The sequence below is a fragment of the Magallana gigas genome, chromosome 2, assembly GCF_963853765.1.
Source record: "Magallana gigas chromosome 2, xbMagGiga1.1, whole genome shotgun sequence".
NCBI lineage: Eukaryota > Metazoa > Mollusca > Bivalvia > Ostreida > Ostreidae > Magallana > Magallana gigas.
The window spans coordinates 17,824,821-17,848,963 of record NC_088854.1 but is presented as its reverse complement, the minus strand read 5'-3'; the positions used below and the strand labels follow the sequence as shown (position 1 = coordinate 17,848,963).

The 24,143-nt window shown below is 32.5% G+C and overlaps 1 protein-coding gene and 1 long non-coding RNA gene across 2 annotated transcripts; both read left to right on the top strand.

Moving 5' to 3' along the window:
* Positions 1–652: 652 nt before the first annotated feature.
* On the top strand, positions 653–16,357 carry LOC136272765 (uncharacterized). Its single transcript, XR_010710832.1, has 4 exons — positions 653–692; positions 963–988; positions 14,812–14,892; positions 15,879–16,357. It is a non-coding gene; the product is annotated as an uncharacterized lncRNA (long non-coding RNA).
* Positions 16,358–16,360: 3 nt separating this feature from the next.
* On the top strand, positions 16,361–23,134 carry LOC105321724 (uncharacterized). Its single transcript, XM_066075310.1, has 8 exons — positions 16,361–17,158; positions 17,586–17,676; positions 18,827–18,874; positions 19,856–19,975; positions 20,239–20,349; positions 20,614–20,733; positions 21,680–21,787; positions 22,392–23,134. Exons 1-8 carry the CDS (start codon positions 16,385–16,387, stop codon positions 22,622–22,624), a joined length of 1,605 nt encoding a protein of 534 aa, XP_065931382.1. The 5' UTR covers positions 16,361–16,384; the 3' UTR covers positions 22,625–23,134.
* The last annotated feature ends 1,009 nt before the right edge of the window (positions 23,135–24,143 follow it).

Here is a 24,143-nt window from a genome sequence, read left to right as displayed (position 1 = left end):
TGTATTCTATCCATCCATCAGTAAGTTTTGGTTTTTTTTAAATTTTAAAATGATATGAGTTTTTTTTTATCGTACATTTCTTTATTAACAATTCGCAGATGCCAAATATGACAAAAGTATGTATGAAGTAAGCCAATTCGATTTTTATTTTTTAGAGCTATTGTACTTATTAGTGTTTGTAATTATCACAAATACCGTCTTAACAAAGTCAGGCTACAACATAAACTGATTATCTATATCATATGTGAAAATATAATCTACAATAATCAATAATAGTATTTAATTATAGTTATATTAAATACTAGTATCCCAAACAACAAATCCAACATTGTATGAATTCATAGAAAATACAGCGCGTTTTACAAAAGAAAACGCAATTTCCTTTTTGTTGTTGTTGTTCAAAACTTAAAGAAAATCAACGAATATGAATTTACAAGATATATGTAAATACATGTATTCACTTGGTATCATCGAGCAAAATTTTAAAAGTAAAAGGTACACAATTAATTAAAAAAAATGACGCTAAATGCCAAAAAAGATAACCCTGTTTTTTTTTTTATCTGGTGTGCTTTGGATGGACCAATCACCTCTCACTTTGACCACATATAAGACGTGAAAGTAACATATAAGACGCGAAAGTGACAGTGAAAAGAATCAACCACCAAGAGGTGCCTTGTTTGAAATAAACCGAGGTGATTATTATTTATTTTATATCTTGCAGTGATCCCCTGGATGGATTGTAAGGTAAAGTCATGTCCATCAGGAAAGAAAGTCTTCAGTATAAAGCGAGTAAATCCGTAATTTTGTTTATCTGTAATTTAAATGAAACCCAGATAGCATTTATGAAAACAAATCTCCTAAAAATCCCCAGTGAGAAAATCTCTTGTAATACTTTTATTAACATTTGGTATCGTATGAATTCTTTTTCATTCGTTTTGAAATTTTTTATGTTTGTGTTTTAGGTATCAGAGGATGATGTAACATAATTGTAAGTTATCATTGATCATGTAATTTTTCGATGTTTTTTTTTATATATCAACAAGTGTAATGTTTCTGAACTTTAATAAGTGCTAACTTTTTTTTATCAATTTATACAAACTCATTTTCATTAGCATGAGAAAACAATGAGAATGTTCATTCGAGATTCGAAATCTAGATAATCAAATCAGGGATATGAAAAGTTAACCGGTATCATAGCGACATCAAGCTGTTCTATATATCATCCGTACTGTATATGCCCTTACCTTGAAATAAATGTCATTTCCCCCCAGCTTATTGATTATGCTTATTTTGTATGATTTATTTTACAGGGTAATTAAGACAAGAATGCCGTGTTTTTGCTCGCCCTTTGTGTACCCCCCCCCCCCCCCTCCCGATTTGTTTTTGTTTAAACCCGGGTAAATTTCACACTGAATGCGTTTAAACCAGAGACTTGGCACATGTAAAACGCGGTTATCGTAGAGAGATTCATGCGCCGGGTAATGGGGGGGGGGGGATAATTTTATTTTCAGGGGAGACGGGGTGGTTCGAGGCCTATTTTCAGTAATTTTACAATGTGAATTTAATAATTTTGAATTTTCTCTGAGGGAAAGGGAGATACCCGTATAGAGATTCTTATTTAGAAAAGGTTTTAATCTAAATAGTAAGTTTCAGGTTTCAACAACGAATATAAGCATTACATGTTGTTTGTTTTGTGTGCAATGTGATTATAACATAATCATTTAGATATTATTACAGCACATGTTATCGATACAGAATTTGAAATTTTTAAGACTATTTTCTCCTGAGTATGCCTAATTATGATTCAAAAATTTTGACATTCTTTTACAATAAAGAAGAATACATGTATGTATGTATTCTATACGATCAGGTATATGAGTAATTATTATAGAGTGTTCTGTGTAAAAAACAATCATGTAAATCATAGGTCAATGACCTACTTTTTCTGCTAGGAACCTCTAAATGTTTTATGAAAAAATTGTCAAAATTTGTCGAAATTGTCCACCATTTTCAAGGTTTTCTTTATTTTTTAATTATTGAAAATAATAAAACAATTTGTAGGTTGGGAAATGATAAAATACGAATAGCTTTACTAATTTTATATTTGAATTAATCGTTTTAAGCTCATATTTTACGTTTAATTTAGTCCGAATTTCCTCTATCAATTTCCAAAATTGTACCCATTTAGAAAAAACTGACTAATAGGAGCTCCAAACCATTGATTGCCTAAAACAGTTTTTATTGTCTGTATTATGTTGTCATTAACATTATATAAGGCCAATGATCAAAATTTTGAGATATTTTATCTTGAATCGATTTTATGTATTTTAAAGATTTTTCCAATTGCGTGCCAGCCAGTGATGTAAATACAACCATAAATTATGTAAAATGATATGAAAAAACACATAAAATCTTAACTTTTGCAATTACACTGCAACAGAAAGTTTTTAAGAGAAAATAAGAAAATGAAAAAATTAGTCTCCGAATTTCCTCTGTTTCAATTTTAATCTACCTTTGTCGGAGCATATCTTCCTCAAATAAACAAATCATGGATGTCAATATCGATATTTGTTATTAACGTTGTTATTTTTTGTTTTTAAAACAACTTTGGACTTCAAATATTGAATTTTGTAAAAATATTTTTAAAATCTCAAATCCTGAATAAACGTAATCCTTAAACCAATGCACATATCATAGAACAGTTATAAATCCAGGTCAGGTACTATAAATCCAAGCGCGTCTAACCCGGGTGGTTTATAAACAAATGGGAATAATTCTGTAGAACAAGTAAGACAACTAGGGGAACATTTGAATGAAATATGAACTATGTAATTTTGAGACAGTAAAACAGATCAAATAACCAAACGATTCTATCAGTTTAATCAAATTTGACCCCCTTGTTTTTACATAAAGGTTAAGTCAAGGTCAATACCTTTTTCCTCAACTTAAAGGATGATAAAAGATAAACTTAATGTAGTTTTTTGCAGTTATGTAGACAACTGTTTAAGATATGAAGATTTTATTCTTCAGTGAAATGATAGAATATCAGAAGGTCTATCAGCTTATACTATTAAATTGAAATAAATATTAAAACTAAAATTGATATAGCTTAGCCCGTCTTTCCTCTAATTTTCCAAAATTTTGAAGATATTTTTATTATTTTCTTATGCTTCCAATATTAAAATATTTCTGATTTTTAATTTATGTTTTATGAAGACTTTATATAAAAGAATAAATTGACAGAAAATCGTATATATAGACCATTTAATAAGAGCGAAAAATTGATTTTAGTGATTTTTTTTCACACAAATCAATGTATAGAATGGACGCTTAAAAAAGCTTATAAAAATGTAATTTGATAGGCAAATCTTATTTTAAAAACAAATTCTGAAATTCAAGTATCATATCATTAGTTAACATTCGTTACAAAATCCAGCATTAATGTTATTGTTTTAAAAATGATAAAACAGACTCATTAATCTACATCAATTCTGATGCAAAATTTGTGATATTTTCATACGCCAATATTCCACCAAAAATATAGTTCTTGTTAGATTCTTAATATTGAATCTTAATGTTATGACCAATTAATCAAATTTACATTTGGCAAGTCGAAAACCTGAAAAAACCCCTTCCTTAACTGCAACGGTGTGTGTATAGTGTATAAAAAGTGTTTGCACACACGATAGCAATTATGCGACCACATCTTTAAAAAAATAATGATTCAACTTATTTTAACCTTTTTTACCATTATACCCTTTCCACGATTATGATTTATTATTCAAAATATTTGTATTATTCTACAATTAATGTGCAATTAATGGGAGAGCCATTGGAACAGCTGAATTATGCATACAAAAATAGTGCACAACGCTGTAAATTCTAATTACATTTTTTTTAGCTCACCTGAGCCAAAGGCTCAAGTGAGCTTTTCTGATCACAATTTGTGCGTTGTCTGTCGTTGTCGTCGTAGTCGTCGTAGTTGTCGTCGTCGTTGTAAACTTTTCACATTTTCATCTTCCTCTCAAGAACCTATGGGCAGATTTCAATCAAATTTGGCACAAAGCACCACTAGGTGAAGGGAATTCAAGTTTGTTCACATGAAGGGCCACGCCCTCTTTAAAGGGGAGATAATTGAGAATTATTGAAAATTTGTTGGTATTTTTCAAAAATCTTCTTCTCAAAAACCATTCGGCCTGAAAAGCCTAACCTTGTGTGGAGGCATCCTCAGGTAGTGTAGATTCAAGTTTGTTCGAATCATGGTCCCCGGAGGTAGGGAAGGGCCACAAGAAGGGGATCAAGTTTTACATAGGAATATATAGAGAAAATCTTTAAAAATCTTCTTCTCAAAAACTATCAGGCCAGAAAATCTCAAATAAAAATGGGAGCATCCTCAGATAGTGTAGATTCAAGTTTGTTCAAATCATGGTCCCCGGGGGTAGGGTGGGGCCACAATTGGGGGATCAAGTTTTACATAGGAATATATAGAGAAAATCTTTTAAAATCTTCTTCTCAAAAACTTTTAGGACAGGAAAGCTCAAATTTGAGTGGAAGCATCCTCAGATAGTGTAGATTCAAGTTTGTTCAAATCATGGTCCCCGGGGGTAGGGTGGGGCCGCAATTAGGGGATAGATTTTTATCCTGGAATATACAGTATAGAGAAAATCTTTAAAAAATTCTTTTAAAAACTATTTGGCCAAGAAAGCTCAAATTGGCGTGTAACCATCCTCAGATAATGTAGATTCAAGTTTGTTCAAATCATGGTCTCTGGGGGTAGGACGGGACCACATTGGGGGATAAATTTTTATATATAGAGAAAGTCTTGAAAAATCTTCTTCTCAAAACTATTAGGCCGTGAAAGCACAGGTTATGCAGATTTAAGTTTGATTCCCTAGAGAAAAGTGGGGCCACGAAATGGGGGGGGGGTATATAGGAATAGAGATCTTCTTACAGGTACAACAACAAAAGGGGCTTGGTATTTACCAAAAAAAAAAAAAGAGGTGGATAAAAATTGGTAGATTTTCATTTTTTTTTTGCAAGATCTACTGTATTTAGTTGTCAAGATATTTTGATACTGTAATGCTAATTTGATCAGAATTAAGGCAATTGTTGCTCAGGTGAGCGATGTGGCCCCTGGGCCTCTTGTTTATTTTTCATTCTGTTATTCGAATAATATAATCTTTGATATAAAAATGAATTAATAAATTGAATTCATTTAACATTTAAATTTTTTTTTAACATAAATGAAATGTTTATCAGTGCAAGTATAATATCAGGACGAGATCCGAGTTGAAGTCGCTATTAAAAAATTCCCCCCATTGAACCTCCAAGAAGCATTGACCCATTCATATATATCCAACTGTGCTGTAATACAAAAGCATCAAGCTCATTTGAGATTCCAATAGTACCATACACAATAGCCTAACCAAACACACCTTTTATTCATGGACGAGTGAACAGGTGCGCATGTTATAGTAAACCATTCCGCTGGTATTGAGCAGACTTAAATGTAGATGATGAATTTTTTAACGCAAAGTACATTCAATGTTTATATAGATCTAGAGGTCTACACTACCGGGAAAGACACGAATACCGTTTGAATGATATTTTAGCCTTGCAAGGAATTTGACGAAAATTAACAGACGATGATTTGTTAAAAATTTTATAGGAGTCTTATGAAGTCAAAGTGCGACAATATTCCCTATATTGTTAAAACTAAGGAAAAGGAGTGATATGGTTCAAGGTTCAAAGAGGAAGTCTAAAAGTGTTTATGGAAGTGATGTATATGTGATCCCTAATCTATCAAAATTAAGGAAAGGAGATATTTCTGCTGAAATTTCATTTGAGGCTTATCGGATATACATTTACGGATGACAAGATTCTATAAATTTAGATTTATGTTGGAAATACATGTTTTAACATTTTGTCATTTTTATTTGTTTTATGCACTGTTGGATATTTGAATATCCAACTGACGGGCGGTTGGATATTAAAAATATCCAACTGCCCATCAGTTGGATATTCATATATCCAACCACAGTTGATTGAATAGTGAAAATAAACGTTGACAAAATACAATGGGTGACGTCATAGAAGTTTTTTAAAGTAAGATAAATAACTCGATAGTGTTGAATAGTTTAGAGAAAACATCCCCTCCTCGGGCCTTCGGCCCTCGGAGGGAATGTTTTCTCTAAACTATTCAACACTATCGAGTTATTTATCCATTACGGAGAGTCAGTCATGTTCTTCGAGAAATACTGAAGGAAGATTGTATTTATACGAACCAGATTCGGTGATTTGCTCTTCTGTGTTATGCGTAATTTATATCACTCAAATCAATCAATGCAATTTAATAGGGGGAAAGAAAGTAAATGTAAACATATCGTCAACGTAATTTTGAATTCCAGGGGTCAGACATATCAAGTATTCAAGCGAAACTCATAACTATTATAACTCTCACGACACATATTCTTCCAATGTTATGTAATAGCTACAAGTTTATGTTATATTTATCCCCAAACACTAATGTAAAATTCATATTTGGGTAAATTACCGGTTTATATGGCTACTCAAAATCTAGAGCTACATGCATGAGAATGGCCTAAATCTGTTTTAGTTTTAAATATCATGACCAGGCACTCTTTTCTTCAACGATGATTACTGGTTTATAATACAGACACGATTTGACATTCCTTGCATAGAGCATGATCATATTTCTTCATGTAAGCAAATAAAATATATGGGGGGGGGGGGGAAGGAATGCATGCCTCCTACTTTTTAGAGGATTTTTTTTTTGTCAAATAACTAGACTTTGACCCGTGCGTGCACGGGTTGACATTACATATAATGTTGGACATTTACGAAATTGATACATCGATACACCAAATTGTTGACATTTACATAACCAAGCTTTAAGCCTACAATATAAGCCTACAATAATGCTATATTAATTTAACTACACTCTGCTAAGTTAGAATAATCTAACTGTGTCTCGGGACAGGCCTCCATCACAGTAAGAATGCCTCCCATATAAACGTAATGTAGCAAAGAATTGCAGAATCGCTCCGAAACAATTTTAGAGAAAATTAATGAAAAAAAACCAAGTTGCTGTCCTTTAAAAAAAGGACTACAATACGTGGACCATTTGCATGTGTTTCAAACGAAAAGGAGAAAGCCTTAAGATTATCAAAGTTTCCACCGACTCTAGCCGCCTACTTTTAACCACTAAATTTGTACGTTGGATTACGTATATGTATAGCCCTTACTTTCTATCTCAGAATTTAAAGGGTTCTTACTTCTAAAATAATTATGATCTATCTATTTAATAATTATAAAGTCTGCATGTACAGTATCAGGCATTCGGCGAATTCTACTATTTGTGCACACATTACGGTTCGCACTACTTTGTTAACTATGCAGTGACAGCTTTGTTTAAATTAATTTCATATTTTGATGCATTTTTCTTGAGATCTAAACTTTTATACAGTGACATAATTATTCAATCACACTTAAATGCTTAAAAATTTTTAATCGGGAAGTACTCTAGCCTCACCTACTATAAAAGTAAAGTTAAGTTACATGTGTACAGTGTATACGGAAAACAACATCGTCGCAAACCACGGTTTTGAGTCCACAAATTTTCTATGGAGAGAATCGATATGAATCACACGTGGGTCACCGACGATGGGAAAACAACAAAACATTGCAAATTATGCTATTTGATGCATGTTGTAGTTTCGGCATAACATTTACTTATTTTATAATACTGACAGTTCATATCACATGCCGATTATTTCTTTAAAAGGAATACTTTGTTTCTGTACTGACTACTGTTTACCGACAACTTTACAATTACAGCGCCCTTTGAACTTATGCACACATATGGCATGGAATCCCGATCCCGATTCAGATAAACTTGTGCTAGCCTGGTTCCCTGAGCTACCCATTACGCACAGGAACCAGGCTAGCTCATGCGCAGGCTGAATTTTCCCCATAGCATCCGGTTTAACCTCGCTTATATATTTTCTGCGTGGACCTCAGGGTCCACGCAATGAAAATAACAGTCAAATCATTCATAACAAACCATTTTGAGGCTGTAAATACATTTCGTCTATAAATTTAATTCATATTTATGAATAATTCAACATTTAAGTTTTTCACCAACGTTTTTCCTCGCTTCGAATTGACACACTATGGTGACATTCGGAACTCTTGGGTTTTTTCATATCAAATGCACTGAGTTAGAGTTATCACCCGTAAATCCTTTGATGAACAGAATATATTTTGCCCCCACAATGTTTTCAATGAAAATTTACACGTATTTGTAATATTGTTTCTGAGTTTATCCACGCAAATGTGATATTGTGAAAACGTAAACTAAAGAGCCTCCCGTGATTTAGCGTGAATGTTATGCGCATGCGCAAGATTGTAAAATCAAAATAATTCAGATAATTTCGGGTTTTTTAAAGGAATTTTTGTTGATTATTAATTAGCAAAGCTTAACAGAGAAAAAATAAAAACAAATTGGTAATCTTCAAGTACCAATGATTTTTATAATATATAAAACAAAGGACAGTATTCTTCCGATTTATCGGTATTATAGCCCCAAAATTCGAGTCCATTTTTTTAATATAGTAGTATAGATTATATACTGAGAAATGGAACACTGGTACAACCCATCCACGGATAATTGGAGAGAATGAATTATTTTTATCATTATCGCTAGCTGATACATTATTATTTATATAATATGACATCACGATTGTTAACAAACCGAACACGGATAGGTATGGCACGCCAAATTCACAAAAATGAGCTAAACATAGTTTCACAGTCGATAAACTAGGTTTATCGACTGTTAACTATAGTTTACGGATCGTAAACTATAGTTACCGACGTTAATTTATATTTCACATCTGTAAACTATAGTGAACGCGATAATCTATGTTTAGCATCTGTAATCTATAGTTAACACTGAAAACAATCATTTGCGGTTGTTAAACATAGTTTAGCTGATAAATAGGGTTTTATGATCAGTAAACTACGGTTTACAAATATAAAGCACACCAAATTCACATAAATTAGCAAAACATAGTTTCACAGTCGATAAACTAGGTTAATCGGCTGTCAACTATAGTTTACGGATCCTAAACTATAGTTAATGACGTAAATCTATATTTCACATCTGTAAACTATAGTTTACGAATGAAAATCTATGTTTTTCTGTCTGGAAATACACGTTACCAATAGCTTTTGTTGATAAATATAGATTCACATCTGTAAACTATAGTTTACATTCGTAAACTATAGTTTAGAGTTGATAAATATAATTTCACGATTTGGATATTGAATCGTGAATTTCGTATTTCGAATTTCGTATTTTGAATCTCGAATCATTCGAGATTCAAAATACAAGATTCGAAATACGAGATTCAAGATTCGAGATTCAATATCCAAATTAACCAATCAAATCAAGGATCTGAAAATATGTATCCTAGCGACATCAAACTGTTCTAAATAAAGATCATTCGTACATGCTCTTATATACAAATAAATGCTATGTTCACTTCTCCCTACATAACTAAATAATTATACACAGAATATCTAAGTAGACTAGAAATAATGCAGTGTGCTTCGCGGATCTAAGTGATTTTGTTTGTCCTGGTACATTTCCACCTGATGCGTTTGAACCCTGGGGTATTTCACCACCAGTACTCGTTTAAACCCCGGGTTTATTCACCCCTTTTGTGTAAGAATGCGGTTATGATAGAGAACTTCATAAGCGTAGCTAATTTTTTCTGTAGGGGGGTCCTAGGCCAATTTTAAATAATTTTACTATGTAAATTTAATTAGCTCCAATTTTCCGAGGAGGGGGTCCAAATCCCCTGATCCCCTCCTTTCTAGATCCGCGCATGAAGATTAGTACATGTATCTAAATAACTAAATATAAATAATCAGTCCTGTTTCACCAATAAATATAAGCATTACTTATCGTTTTTATTTATGCATACAGTCATACACTAGTACTATGATTATAAACAAATCATTGAGATATTATCACATCATACGGAATTATTAATTAATACATTTCTTTTTCCTTATCCTCAGTAAACAACTTATTATGAGTCTTACTTTTGGAATTGTTTTCAATACTCTCTACAATTAAAGGTAGGAATGATAGGGTGCCAATTTGTTCACATTGCCGATTTCTTGTGCAGAGAACAGTAAAACTTTTTAAAAATTTGATTGTGCATGAATATTTCAAAATTAATTGTTGTATTTTGTTATAATTCATTCATTGATATATCAACAAGAAAGAATAAAAGGTACAGACAAGCATATGTATCACAGCCAAGTTAAGTTTCTCTGTAGTTTCCTAACCCCCCCCCCCCCCCGCACCAAAATTGGCAATAATTACATATAAATCATACAAATGTTTACTTTGTATGTAAGTAAATCTCTAAAGATGTAAATAAGCACTGCAAACAAAGATGTGTGTATTTAACACTTACACTTAGCCAGATAAAATGTAATCAGGGTGAAGCTACAAGGGGCAAGTGGTGCAAATTTACAAATTTGTCGCCATACACACACAGAACACCAAATAAAGAAACTGTGAGTGGTGTGTGGAATGCATAAAAGATGGCGGCAAATTATCTCAAAAAATCAGTGAAAAAAACAACAAATAGGCTGTTATTTATTACCTATCCTGCAAAAACATCGATAAAAATGTTATTGTCACATAATATAGCCGATTAAGTTAATGTGTACATATGGTCAACGTACATGTAATTCTAATATACAAGAGGGCGGACGTATCAGGCGGGGATCCAGAAAAAATAAATTTCAAAAATGATCGGTTGAATTACAGTCATGCTTTGAAAATTGTTTTAAACTATCGCACGGGTCAAAATAAATGATAAAAGCTATGTACAGTGTAATTGGAAACTTTCATTTTATATCAATATGTAGTATTACCTATTATAACAAATGAGAGTATAGCACAACTGCCACAAGCAATACATGTCCTTTACCGGTGTAACGAAGAATTTTGACCCGGGTTGGAAATTGACCCAGGGGTCATTTTTCAACGTTGAATATTTAGACCAAAGGTGTTGAATAATGAACCTAATCCGTTGAAAATTACCCGCATCGTGGAATTTTGATCATGAAACCGGTTCAAAATTCAACAGCAAAGAAGCACAAATTAACGTATCAATATTATAACTTTAGTTTATTTAATTAAAAATTATCAGTTTTTATATATTTATTCTTTAGATATACATGTTCACATGTTTCAACGGGGGGGGGGGGGGGGGGGGGGGGGGGTGTGTTAAAATGAGACTTAAATAATTATTTTTTGAATCTACATAGTATCCCTTTAAATATGTACATGTAAATTAACTATTTTATTCATAATAAACTTTTCGCGTATAATTGCTGTGTGTGATATCTATATATTTTTAAAGAAATATATGTTTTTAATAATATTAGTATACATGGTTACACGTTAAAATATTCAATTCAGTAAAACTCTTTTTTTTAATTTGCTGGAGAAGTGTACAAATATAAATAATAATAAAAAATTACAATACGTCATATTATTTAATATTGGTTTTACGTTCACCAAGTAAATTGAAACTTTGATATTGTTCATTGTATATTTTCTGAGTGGGTGTAAATAAAAAAAATTACAGTATGTCATATTCAGATTTTTGTGTTTGTACCCACTCAGTTTGTTAAAACTGTGACTGTCTGAATTTTGTATTCACACACATCCAGCCAATAACAGTTTACAAAATGATGATATGCTAACATGATTGTACTCTTTCATGAACAATGCTGTAGTAACTATACCTTGAAAGCCGAATTTTGATGTTTTATTTGTTCCGTTAGAATAACTTTTGATGTAACTAAATATCATCAAATCGCTAATTTTTCTAGGCATTAACAATTCTGCTTCATGGAATCTGTAAAAGTTAGCAACCTAATTTTTGTACAGGATGACAATAGAATTTTGCATTTTGAAGTATAAACATGGGAAACAATTTTACAATTTTATCTATATGAAAAATCAGAACTACCACAAAGTATATAGTTCATATAAAATGGTACACTAATGTCAATAAGTTGTTTAAAAAGTTCGTCTCTTTGTTGAGTGTATCTTGGATATCCAGGGGAAAAATCACATTTCCTTCAGATTCAGACCCACAGTATAAACATCGACTCACATCAGAAAAAAAATCCTTAAATAAGTAAGCTTTACTAGCTTTATTCCGTAATTGACGTAAAATAATATTTCCTATTGTCTTAACTGAAAGGTTTGTAAACTCTAGGTATATTTTGTTTTTTAAGTTTTGACTTAATAGAAAGATAAAGTTGATGAAATTTTCTTTATTCCATAATTTACATGTAGACGGAGCAAAGCTATTGTAATACGTATATAGTGGTAGATAGTAAAAAAGCTAATTCGATCTATGATTATATGCATGTTCAGTAAGAAAATATGATTGAATTCAATCTAACATATCTTGTGGTGCTAAACCATTTATATTCTTGTAGAATATAATTAGTTTATAGTTATCCCTTCGAGATTGCAAGGTTTCCAAATTAAGCTCACTATATAAAATTATTTTAGAAGAATTTACTCTGATCGCTGTCACTGTCCTGGTTGCTTCAATTTGTACATGTTTAAGCAATTCGGATTTTTCCTTGATACAGCTGCTCCAAACAACATATCTATCAGTTGTATACTTTTCGCATACCTTTTTAATGTATATAACATTTATATAATTAGATCAACCATCCTCCGACTGTATATTTAGATGCAAACCTACTTTTTTTTAAATTGATAACAATTTTGCTGTAGAGGGTATATGTTTTTAATTTTGAGAAAATATATTACGTCAGTTGCCTGTGTTTCTAATTTACAAGTAAATAATAGAATTGAAAACTCAAAATAATAGTAATAAATTGCATTTTTAAGAAGAACCATGACTGTATATGCAGAAAATTGGATGGTGCTTCAATAAAGTTAATCAGACAAATTTATGAAAAATCATTTTTAAGTCGTAAAAAATTAAAAACATGTGTAAATATGTATATGCTGTATATATACGTATAAAAAACCCCAGTATATATGAAAATTGTTGAATTGCCTTAAAATTGACGGACAATATGTTTGTTAGATATATTGATCAGAGATTGTGACAAATTTAAACTTTAAATTCTGTCACATGAGGGAATGAAAACCATGTCATCTATGTCAAAAAATATTCTAGCCCTACTCGCCTGCTCCATTCCGAAGCAAACGGTCATCTTCTTAGCTTTTATACATAGTATTGTAATAATAAATGGATATCATATTTTCAATCTAAAAACTAAATGATTAATTGGACATATCAGCCTAAAAGAAATTAGCCACGTCCGCAAATGTATCGGACAGTATGTACATTTTAAAACTGAAACTTTCAAATATGTGCATGATTGTACATTTAAACCATGTAGAGTAAGTTCCAGTTCAGATCAAAACTCTGAGGTTTGGGTCAATTCTCAACAGGATAAATTTTCAACGGGTCGAGGACATCAGAGTTTAGAAAAATCTTTCTCATACCGTTGAAAAATGACCCCGGGTATAAATTTCACGATTTTGGTCTCAATTTTCAACGTTGAAAAATGACCCCCCGGGTCAATATTCAACGTTGAAAAATGACCCCCGGGTCAATTTTCAACCCGGGTCAATATTCTTCGTTACACCGGCACCACTCCCCTCCCCATAAAAAATGAAACAATTGTCGTTTTATTTGCTAAAATGTGTGTTGTTCAAGATTTTTCAAAAGGACATACCCGATTAGAATTGAAAAAATGAGTCTTTTTATATTCATTTGGTTATATTTTGGTCCATTTGGGTAAATAGATGCACCAGCACAGCTCTAATTTATATATAATCAGGCCATAAATTCAAAATATTTTCAAAAATTAATAGCTTTAAATCAACGCCCCAGCGGAGACATTGTTCTGATATGGTGAATTTTGCTGTGCTGTAGATGTATTAATTTTATATCAGCAATTCAAGTGTATTTTCAAGAAGATTATATAGGATATTGCATACTCTAGTATTTTGCAGAAATGCCTGGTAAGGTTCCCTTATTTTTTGCTAGAAAGCTTGTCAAAGTAGTAGTAAACCATTACCAAATTCCTGGAAAAAGTTATCTAAAATTGAGGAACGTGTCGTCTGACCTTAAAACTTTATCATAACCTATATTTTGACATGTCGATTATTTCATTGAATTTCGTTTCATAGCTAAAACCACACTCAGTTTTAATTATGTAGATTAAACAGATCTTTCTTCGCGAGCCGATTTTTACACAGTTGGGGCGAATACACTTCGGGTTAAAATTGTTCGGGGGGAAAACATACAGGGCAAACAAAACCACTTAGATTCGCAAAGCCAACAGTGTTATCACTAATTTAATTGTTTATACTGTGTGGGGTTAATTCATCAATGTTAATTTAACCATTTTATAACCACTATATAAGAGCTATTAAGACATTTATTTGTAGGAAAGAGCATGTACGAATGATCTTTATTTAGAACAGTTTGATGTTGCTAGGATACAGGTTTCAGATCCATGATTTGATTGGTTAATTTAGATATTGAATCTCGAATTTTGAATCGTGAATCTCGTATATCGAATCTCGTATTTTGAATCTCGAATCTCGAATGATCCTTCTCGGCTTTCGTACAAATGAGGCTTCTGGGCTTTCATACGAATGAGCCTTCTGTGCTTTCGTGCAAATCTTCTTTTTAGTAGGTTTTCTAAACAAGAAAATGAAGGCAAAAACAAGAATGATTTTACTCGTCCTTTTTTCGATGGTTGTTTCCTATTTAGGTAAGTGACATAATGCAGGTGTAGAGGTGAGATTTTATTTGATAACTAGCAACCAAAACGGTTAATATTATAACTATGAAGAAAGATACCGGTAGTTCGATTCTAAAAAAAATAAGAAGGTTAAGGACTTTTTATCTCATGAATGTGTTTAACGCGACCCGATATTATTTTTTTTTGTCTTGTTTTTCTAAAAAAGACCAATTTTTCAATATGACAGTAATATTTGCTAAATTAAATCCCCGAAGCATCCCAGAAACTAAAAAAGAGGGGATTTTATATAATATTTCTCACGTAAATATAAGAGTTTTCATGCAAATATAACAATTTTGATGTTTTAAAGAAGCAACTGTAGTCATCAACATTCATGTTTCCAAAAAGTCAATTTTTCAATGTTGCAAAAGTTTACGTATCTCTTTACCATGTATATCAAAACTTCATTGGTGTCGCACACACACACACACACACACACACACACACACACACACACACACACACACACACACATATATATATATATATATATATATATATATATATATATATATATATATATATATATATATATATATATACCTTTGATCATTTTTGAGTTTAGAATGTTTAAGATGACCATGTATGATACTGACCGAATAATATTTTCTTATTTGAATATTTTTAACCTTATAACCTTACAATGATGCATTGAAACAAATCTCTCTGACTGGACTAAGACTAAAAGACATTTGTTCTTCGATTTTAAACTTTTCTATCAGATATATTTTCAGGTCTTATAGAAATTGTCCCATAAAACATGCAAATGTTTTCACAACAGAGTTTATCTCAACTGCGTATCATGTGAAACATAGAGTAATAAGCACATGAACTTATGATATATAAGGTGTTGTGAAGAACACATTTAGTTTCGATTAAAATTAGAGGTTAATAGGAAAAATATAATTGCAAAGAAATTCGTCTCAAACTTTTAACTTATATATTGATTTTACTAGGTAAAGAAGTACCAGACAATGCTGGGAAAGATTTCATCATTGGATTCATGGAAGCATCCCATTCTCAAGGGGGTACTTCACAAATCCCGTTAAAAGTATTTATAACAACTTCCAATCTTGGCAAGGTTAGCGTTTCAATATCAGCTCCTCTTGCGAAAGATATTTACTCTGGAGAAAACATAACAGTGAGTAAAGGGGTTGTTGAAGAGGTAACACTTCCAAAGTCTCTCAGAGTTCAAGGAACAGGACGGTTCCATAAAGCTGTCCATATCATTTCATCGGATGAAATTGTGGTTTTCGGCATTAACGAGGCTCATCATTCAACAGATGGATTTCTTGGAATACCTATTGATGTGTTAGGAACACAGTATTTTGTACCCTCCTTTTTTTCCGTTCATGCAAATTTCTTTAAATCTACAATTGTCATAGTAGGCACAGAAGAAGGAACTACACTGCAAATAAAGATAAAGGCAACAAAGAGGGGGACAATTAATTTTGAGAGTAAAATGTATGAAAATAATGACTGGCTTAATACCACTATCAGTAGATTTGAGGTATTGCAACTCCAATGTAAGGGTGACCTAACAGGAACCTTTGTTCAATCATCACAGAAAATATCTGTTTTTGGAGGAACAACGGTAACAAACATTGGAGAAGGAACTTCAAAAGATCACATCGAGGAACAAATACCTCCTGTGAATGTTTGGGGTAAACAATTTGCAATGAGTCCTGTTCCTGATACTAGTCCTAACTTTATCAGAGTTTTGGCAAGTGAAGACGACACGGTAGTTAGTAATAAAAATCATGGGATACACACATTACAAGCTGGACAGTTTTACGAAACAAGAGTTTCAAGTGCTTACTATATTTCATCCAACAAACCTGTGTTAACAGTTCAGTATGTTCCCAGTGCACATGATGGACATAATGGCGATCCTGCTATGACTCTTGTTCCACCAATAGAGCAAAGCAATGTTTTTTACTCTTTCTTGACACCAAAATCATCCGATAACAAAAACTTCGAGAACACTTTTATTTTCCTGATGGAAGGTCTGTCCTACAAAGAGTTGGTTCTGGATAATAACCCCATCCCACAAAGAGGCTTTTCCAATGTTGCTCAAATCAACAATATCTCGATCGGTTACATAAAGATCCCACATGGCAGTCACACCTTGAAACATTCATCAGGAGTGTTACCACTTGGGGGCATTTTATACGGTGGAGGTTATCATGAATCGTACGCTTTTCCGGTCGGTCAAAGATTCACACCAATCAATCAGGTATTAAGTGCAAGGATGTAATAATTGAAGTAGATTGACAACGTTGTTTTTGTATCGCCTAATTTTTATATCTGACTACGGCTGATGTATACACGTGTGGAATAACTGCATCCAATTATACTCTATGACAGCATCAATTTGATTGATGTTCTGTGTACAGATTATTCAATGCACAAAGTTTCCCAAATTAATTTTAAATGTTGATGTCCAAAGACTTTTTATTCATGGTTACATATATTCTATGACATTGACGTTCATTTCCAAGATTGCTTCATACTCTTTCGAGAAAAATAAAGCCATAAAAAAGAACAGCGAACTTTGCCTCAAACACGAGTTCATAAGTTTATTTGCAACATTTTCTACCTTGATACTCGCATGAAACACCAAAAAGGGGCTTCTTTATATTAATTCATTTTGTATTGCACAGGAATGTCATCCTCAACCTATGGTAGTTGGCGATGGTTTAGACAATGATTGTGATGGACGAGTGGATGAAGAGATATGCAATGATTATAAAGGTTAACTGTAGCTGTATACTAGTACAATGTATTTATTTCATAAGTTTTATGACAAGATGATTATTTAGTAGTGACACAGAAACTTGAGAGAGTGAGTTGTGTAGGAATAGTTATTCAATAATTGTAAAAAAAGTAACAAATAAAAAAAAATCACTAGCTATGAAACACAAATCAGTATATACGAATACTGCTTTAAAACAGAATAGTTGTACAAATTGTAAGATTTATACTGACAATGTAAATTTTCTAGACTGATTGTTGATATTCAACTTAGCTTATGATAAAACATCTTCGCCAGCCAAGGGTTTTCGGTCCACTTTGCTCCCCATAAACCCTTGGCGGATTTCATTACGAAAACTCGGTGACAAGCTCCGTTTTATGATTGGCTGCAGCTGCGAGTAGCTGATCCAATCGCAGTGCTTGTAAATATAAACTTTAAAAGAAAACACATGTGTGATCTTTGGTAAAACATACGGTGCTTTTAACAAGTTGAGGCACAAGTTCTCGAGTAAAGTGCCTCCCCAACGTCCAACGATGGTCTAACCAGATCGCTTTAAAAACCTATATATTTTACTGGGATTATACATAGTTCCGCAAACTTGTCAAGGCTCGCGTGAATGCATGGGAAGTAAACATGGCGAATGTAGAAGTTGCCTATCCTGTTAGTATATTCGTTCCTGCTTATGGTTATTGCTTTTAAAGGTTCAATGAGCTCTGTTTTATTTTATTTTTTTCGTTCGCATTATTCACGACAAAGATACCGGGTTTTATGGCATGAAAGCTTTCATATAAATCGGCGACTTTTTCACTCCCGGTACAGATCCTTACAAAACACTACGAATAAAACATTCCGTGCTTTCCCATGGTTATAACTTAATTCGTATTTAATAGCATCGTTAATTATGTTCCGATATTCGGTAGTCAACATGTTTTCAAGTTGTATTAATGCCATAGTGTATAAAAAACCCGTTGTTTAATTCGATTAAAATGTAAATATGCAAGGGGCGCGCTAGATAGCGCCACCACATCACCGAGTTTTCGTAATGAAATCCGCCAAGGGTTTATGGGGAGCAAAGTGGACCGAAAACCCTTGGCTAGCGAAGATGATGATAAAATGTATTAGAATTAATAACGATAAACACGTTTGCAGACAATGATGTGGACGGAAAGGAAAATGAAGATTGTGTCACAGAACAAAGTAAGATTCTTTTAGCAATATGAGGTATTTTTCTAAATTTTATTTTGCTTAAAAACTATGTTAATGATCATAAGATAAATACAGTGGGGTCCCAGGTATCTTGACGCCAGATAACCGGACACTTCAGTTTACGGACCATTTTATTAAGGAACAGAATTTTTATACGTTATTTTGTCTCATTTATCCGGAATTCCGCGTCCTGGATCTGGGCAGTTTGTTTTAACTCTAGTTATTATTTATTGATATGATGGCCGACTCCTATGGTATCACGCTTGGACACAAAGAATTTAGCTAGATTCGATATCATTATAGTTTGGTTAATATTTCTTGACAAAATAATAACATAAAGCGGGGCTCATGCTAGTATGAAAGGCAAAAAAAACACAACAACAACAAAACAACAAAAAAACAACAACAAAAAACCCCCCAAAAACCATTCATGACAACAATAGACACATTTCAGATATCCGGACGCCTCAACTACCTGGACGATTGGAATCGGGAATGAAAGCGTCCGAATAACTGAGGCTCCACTGTAAAATCATTTAATGTTTTCAGTTTCTCTTTTAAACAAAAAATAGCAAACACATTTTTGTACAGGAAACAAGACAACGGTGCTTCAGGGCCTCTAATTAGCTCTCCCCAAAAATATGAGATATTTTTTATATAAAAAATTCAAGTAGATTATTGAAATTTCACAATAAACGTTTTCGACATAAACAATGCACACATTGCTGATATGATAGTATATGTTATTATACTTTCATGTTAAAAACTGAAATCTGATTGGTTTAGACGCAGTTGGTAATCCGTTCTATTACCCTCGGCGTTAGCAACACACTTGGCAACGGGTAACACAAGGAATTGTTACATGCGCGTAAATTATGCGCGTACGGTTCGTCGTAGACTTCACTTTATTTCTATATAAAAGCAGTAAAATTCACTTTAAATATGATATGATATGGAACTATTTATAATGAGGTCCGACTACAATGGCAACAGCAAAATTAACAACAACATCCACAAGTTCAACAGCCAGACCAACTACACCAACTACATTATCGACACGGACCACAACAACAAAACAACCAACGACAAAGAGTGAGCAAAGCTACATTTAATCTTATACTTGTGAAGACACATAACATTACAAATATAACGTCATTTCGGCATTCATTGTTGCTTTGAACCTTGTACATAATGTCAACCATGATAACGTGTGTAAATATTTTAAGATAATAATCAATGAAAAAAGTTTCATTTTGGCACGAAAACTTAGTGATAAAAAGTTTATTTATAAACGAAGCTCAAAGATATTGTTCTATTTTGATAAATGATACATAAAACGAACTTTTTATTATAAGGAACAACTAGAATGGCAACAGCAAAATTAACAACAACATCAACAAGTTCAACAGCTACACCAACTACATTATCGACACGGACCACAACAACAAAACAACCAACGACAAAGAGTGAACAAAGCTACATTTAAATTTATGCTCATGAAGACACATAACATCACAAATATAACGTTATTTCTGCATTCATTGCTGCTTTGAACCTTGTACATAAAGTCACTGGTGATAACGTGTGCTAATATTTTAAGATAATTATCAAAGAAAAAAGTTTCATTTTGGCTCAAAAGGATAGTGATAAATTTGTTTATTTATATACCAAGCTCAAAGATATTGTTCAATTTTGATAAATGATACATAAAACGAACTTTTTATTATAAGGAACGACTAGAATGGCAACAGCGAAACTAACAACAACATCCACAAGTTCAACAGCCAGACCAACTACACCAACTACATTATCGACACAGACCACAACAACAAAACAACCAACGACAAAGAGTGAGCAAAGCTACGTTCAAACTTATGCTTGTGAGACACATAATCAGTAACTTAACGTCACTTCTGCCTTCATTTTCGCTTCGAATCTCGAACAGATAATCATTGGTGACGACATGTGCTAATATTATAAAATATTTACGCTTGCAAATGCTTTTCCCTTTACTTGTTTGTTTTATTTATTCTGTTTGTGCAATCTGCTGTTATTCCTGCATTACATCAGCCTGGGTCAAGAGGTCAAACTAGCGCATAAATAATCTAGGTCACTCTTTTTTCTACACACTTAAACTAACCGACTTACGCTAAAACACACCTAATTTCGTAATGAAAACATAATCATTTTTGACTCTTGTAACAAGTTTCGATCAAAATCACAGACGCAAAAGACAGACCTTTTTGTCATACTTTAGTCCATTTACGGCCAAATTTAACTCCTTCTGCTTCTCTGTCCGTTTTGATCCGTAAAAGAAATTAGAAAAGATTGCCTCTGTAATGTCCGAGGAAAATCATTTTGATCTTGATTCTGATTTTACGATAGAATTTCATCTGGAAATGCCCAAGTAGACTCTTTCAAACTTTTCAATCGTTTTGTTTTCAAATGTTCAACTGCTCTGTGACTTTAATGGTAGTGATACTATTCCGCAAAGCTTCAATCGTTTATTTGCCAATTGTACAAGTAGGATTTTTTTTTTACTGTTTCAGGGTTGGTACGTGATTAAATCTTCCATAAAGCCCTTCGGGCTTAATGGTATTTGATCACTTGACCAACGCGTATTTATATCTTGATTTACATCCAACAAATGATACCTTATTTCTTTAAAAAAAATCATTGAAATAAGTTTTATTTTGCCTCGAAAGCTTAGTGATAAATATAATTATTTATACACGAAGCTGAAAGATATTGTTCAATTTTGATAAATGATACATAAAACGAACTCTCTCTTATAAGAAACGACTACAATGACAACAAAAAAACTAACAACATCATCCGCAAGATCAACAGCAAGACCAACTACAAGGACCACAACAACAAAACAACCAACGACTAAAAGAGAAAGTATGATTAAATTTTATCTTCATTTTGATGCATCAAACTTCCTAATGTGTACAAATGCAATTATCAGCTATTTTCTCACACATTAAAGGCGATTTGCCCCAAAACGTCGCTTACATCTCATATAAACTGTTAAGCGTTCCCGTTCTTACATAGATGTAAGGATTGCAGGATATATAAAAAATATTATTCTGCTTAAATCAAATTGTTAATATTGCTTAAGTTTGCATTATCCCATAAATATCTCCATCTTGAATGCAAACAACACAGTAGCAAATGATGTGCTTCATCAATAGCATGGCAATCGATAGTAAGAAACTGTCAGAAAACAAAATTGCTTTAAAGAAAAATTATGATTTGAAATCTATTTGGAGATTGACAAACCGGTATAACCTTGGTTACCAAGGCGATGCAAAGGCATTATGCATTTAGTATTTTTACGAACAGCAAAATTGAAACAAAATGTCAATGTTAACGGCTTATTAACCGAGCTTAGTTAGATTTGAAATTGCAAAATTCCTATAATTGCTTTTAAACTAAAAATACAACCAATTTATATGCATTATTCTTAGAAAATACAGGCGAATTACTATTTTTTATTTTTAAGTAAACATGGATCAGATTAAACCGCAGTGGTTCACTTTGACGGAGATCGGAATAACCAGTGGCGTGGCTATCGTTGTATTGGGTGCCATCGGGGCTTGCTGTAAGAAATGCTGGGGTCTACTCAAAAACCGGGATGACGATGACGATGAAGATGAAAAACGATATAGACGAAAGAGAAGGAGTACGACCAAGCTGCCTATCGGAGCCCCTAGTATTCGACCCATGTATATGTAGATTTGCAAACAATGTTTAAAGTGATTGTTTAACTTAGCGTAGCATTTGACTGTTATGTTGTCGTAGTTAAGTTGTGAACCATCGGGATGTCCTGTAAGAAAGGCTGGAGTTTATTTTGGGCCTGTATGATGCTGACAATGAGGATGGAGAAAATTTAAATAAAAGAGAAGAAATACGTTCAAGCTATCCTTTGGGAACCGTAGTATTCGAACACATGCATCTGTACACTGGATTTGGCAATCATGTGACAAGCATTTTATAAAGATTTGATATTTATCATAGTATGGTACCTTAGATTTCATTCTGAAATAAATGGATTTGTGACAAATGGTTTTAGGTATAAATAATGCTAATTTGGATATTTCATGTTTTATATGTGCACTGATATAAATATGGAAATTGGTAGAACTTCTCTGGCGTTTTACATTAAAAAAAACTACTTAGGAAAAATAATTCAGATAAAAATTGTGTTTATTTATTCATGCAGATACTTCGAGCAATTTTGGTCAAAGCCAAATTATTTCTTTCAAAAAAGCTTCCCAGATTAACAGAAAAAAAACTATGTTCTACTAGTAGGTTGATTCTATTACTTTATTAGTTAGACATAAAAATAACTCCGATATTTCTTTTCTTACAATTGAAACACAATTGATCTTTTTTTAAAAGGCAAATATCCAAAGGACATTAAGATGGCATTGATTATTATTGTCTTGAATTTGGTGCCATCTGATGTCAATGTACAGTTAACAGGGGTTTATGCTATAGAAAATGAATTGTTATGAGAGAATTTTAGAAGTCAAAAAACGTGCATTACAAACGTTAAAATTTAATAGTTTAAAAAAGGTAGAAAAATATGAATTTAACGATACATGCGGATCATAACGGAGTTGAGATTGCAGCAACATTTCAACTCTTTTACATTAAAGACGTAAAATCGTGTCTGCTACTTGGTAAAGTGTTATAATAAGTCATAAAATCTTGTTAAATTTCGATACACAAAAATAAGTTAATCAAAGTACTGAAGAACTGACGGGAGTTGATTTTGTCGATGGTTATTTATTTTAAAATCAATAATATGTTATTTTGCATGACAAGTACATGTAGTTTCTAATTTGTATTTGAATTATGCAAATTTTTTATAATATAAATTTTTGGACTTTTTCGACAAGAATGTCGAGAAACCCCCATTTGAATCATGTTAAATAATATTTAAAGATAAAATTAATTCAATCAAACTATGTATCAGTAAAAGAAATATTTCTTTAAAATTTTATGGATCCAAGCAATATTAAACTCTATTCTCGTTCAACCAAACGCTCGACTGACACCGTAAATCTCCGACAAGCAAGAGAGACCCTCTGCTTGTCGGAGATTTACGGAGACAGCCGAGCGTCGAGTTGAACGAGACTATTTTGAACTCTGGCGTAGGAATACATACGACTACAAAAATATCTAAATTGTTCTTATCATTTAAAATCTGACTATTTTCAAGGTATTTATAAATAAGTTTCCTTGCAAA

Excerpts from the sequence above, each read along its gene's own strand:
- LOC105321724 (XM_066075310.1), top strand. The coding sequence starts at position 16,385 with ATGTATGAAAATAATGACTGGCTTAATACCACTATCAGTAGATTTGAG. Across the intron at positions 17,159-17,585 it reads GATTCACACCAATCAATCAG|GAATGTCATCCTCAACCTAT; the intron begins GTATTAAGTGCA and ends TGTATTGCACAG. Across the intron at positions 18,875-19,855 it reads AGATTGTGTCACAGAACAAA|GTCCGACTACAATGGCAACA; the intron begins GTAAGATTCTTT and ends ATTTATAATGAG.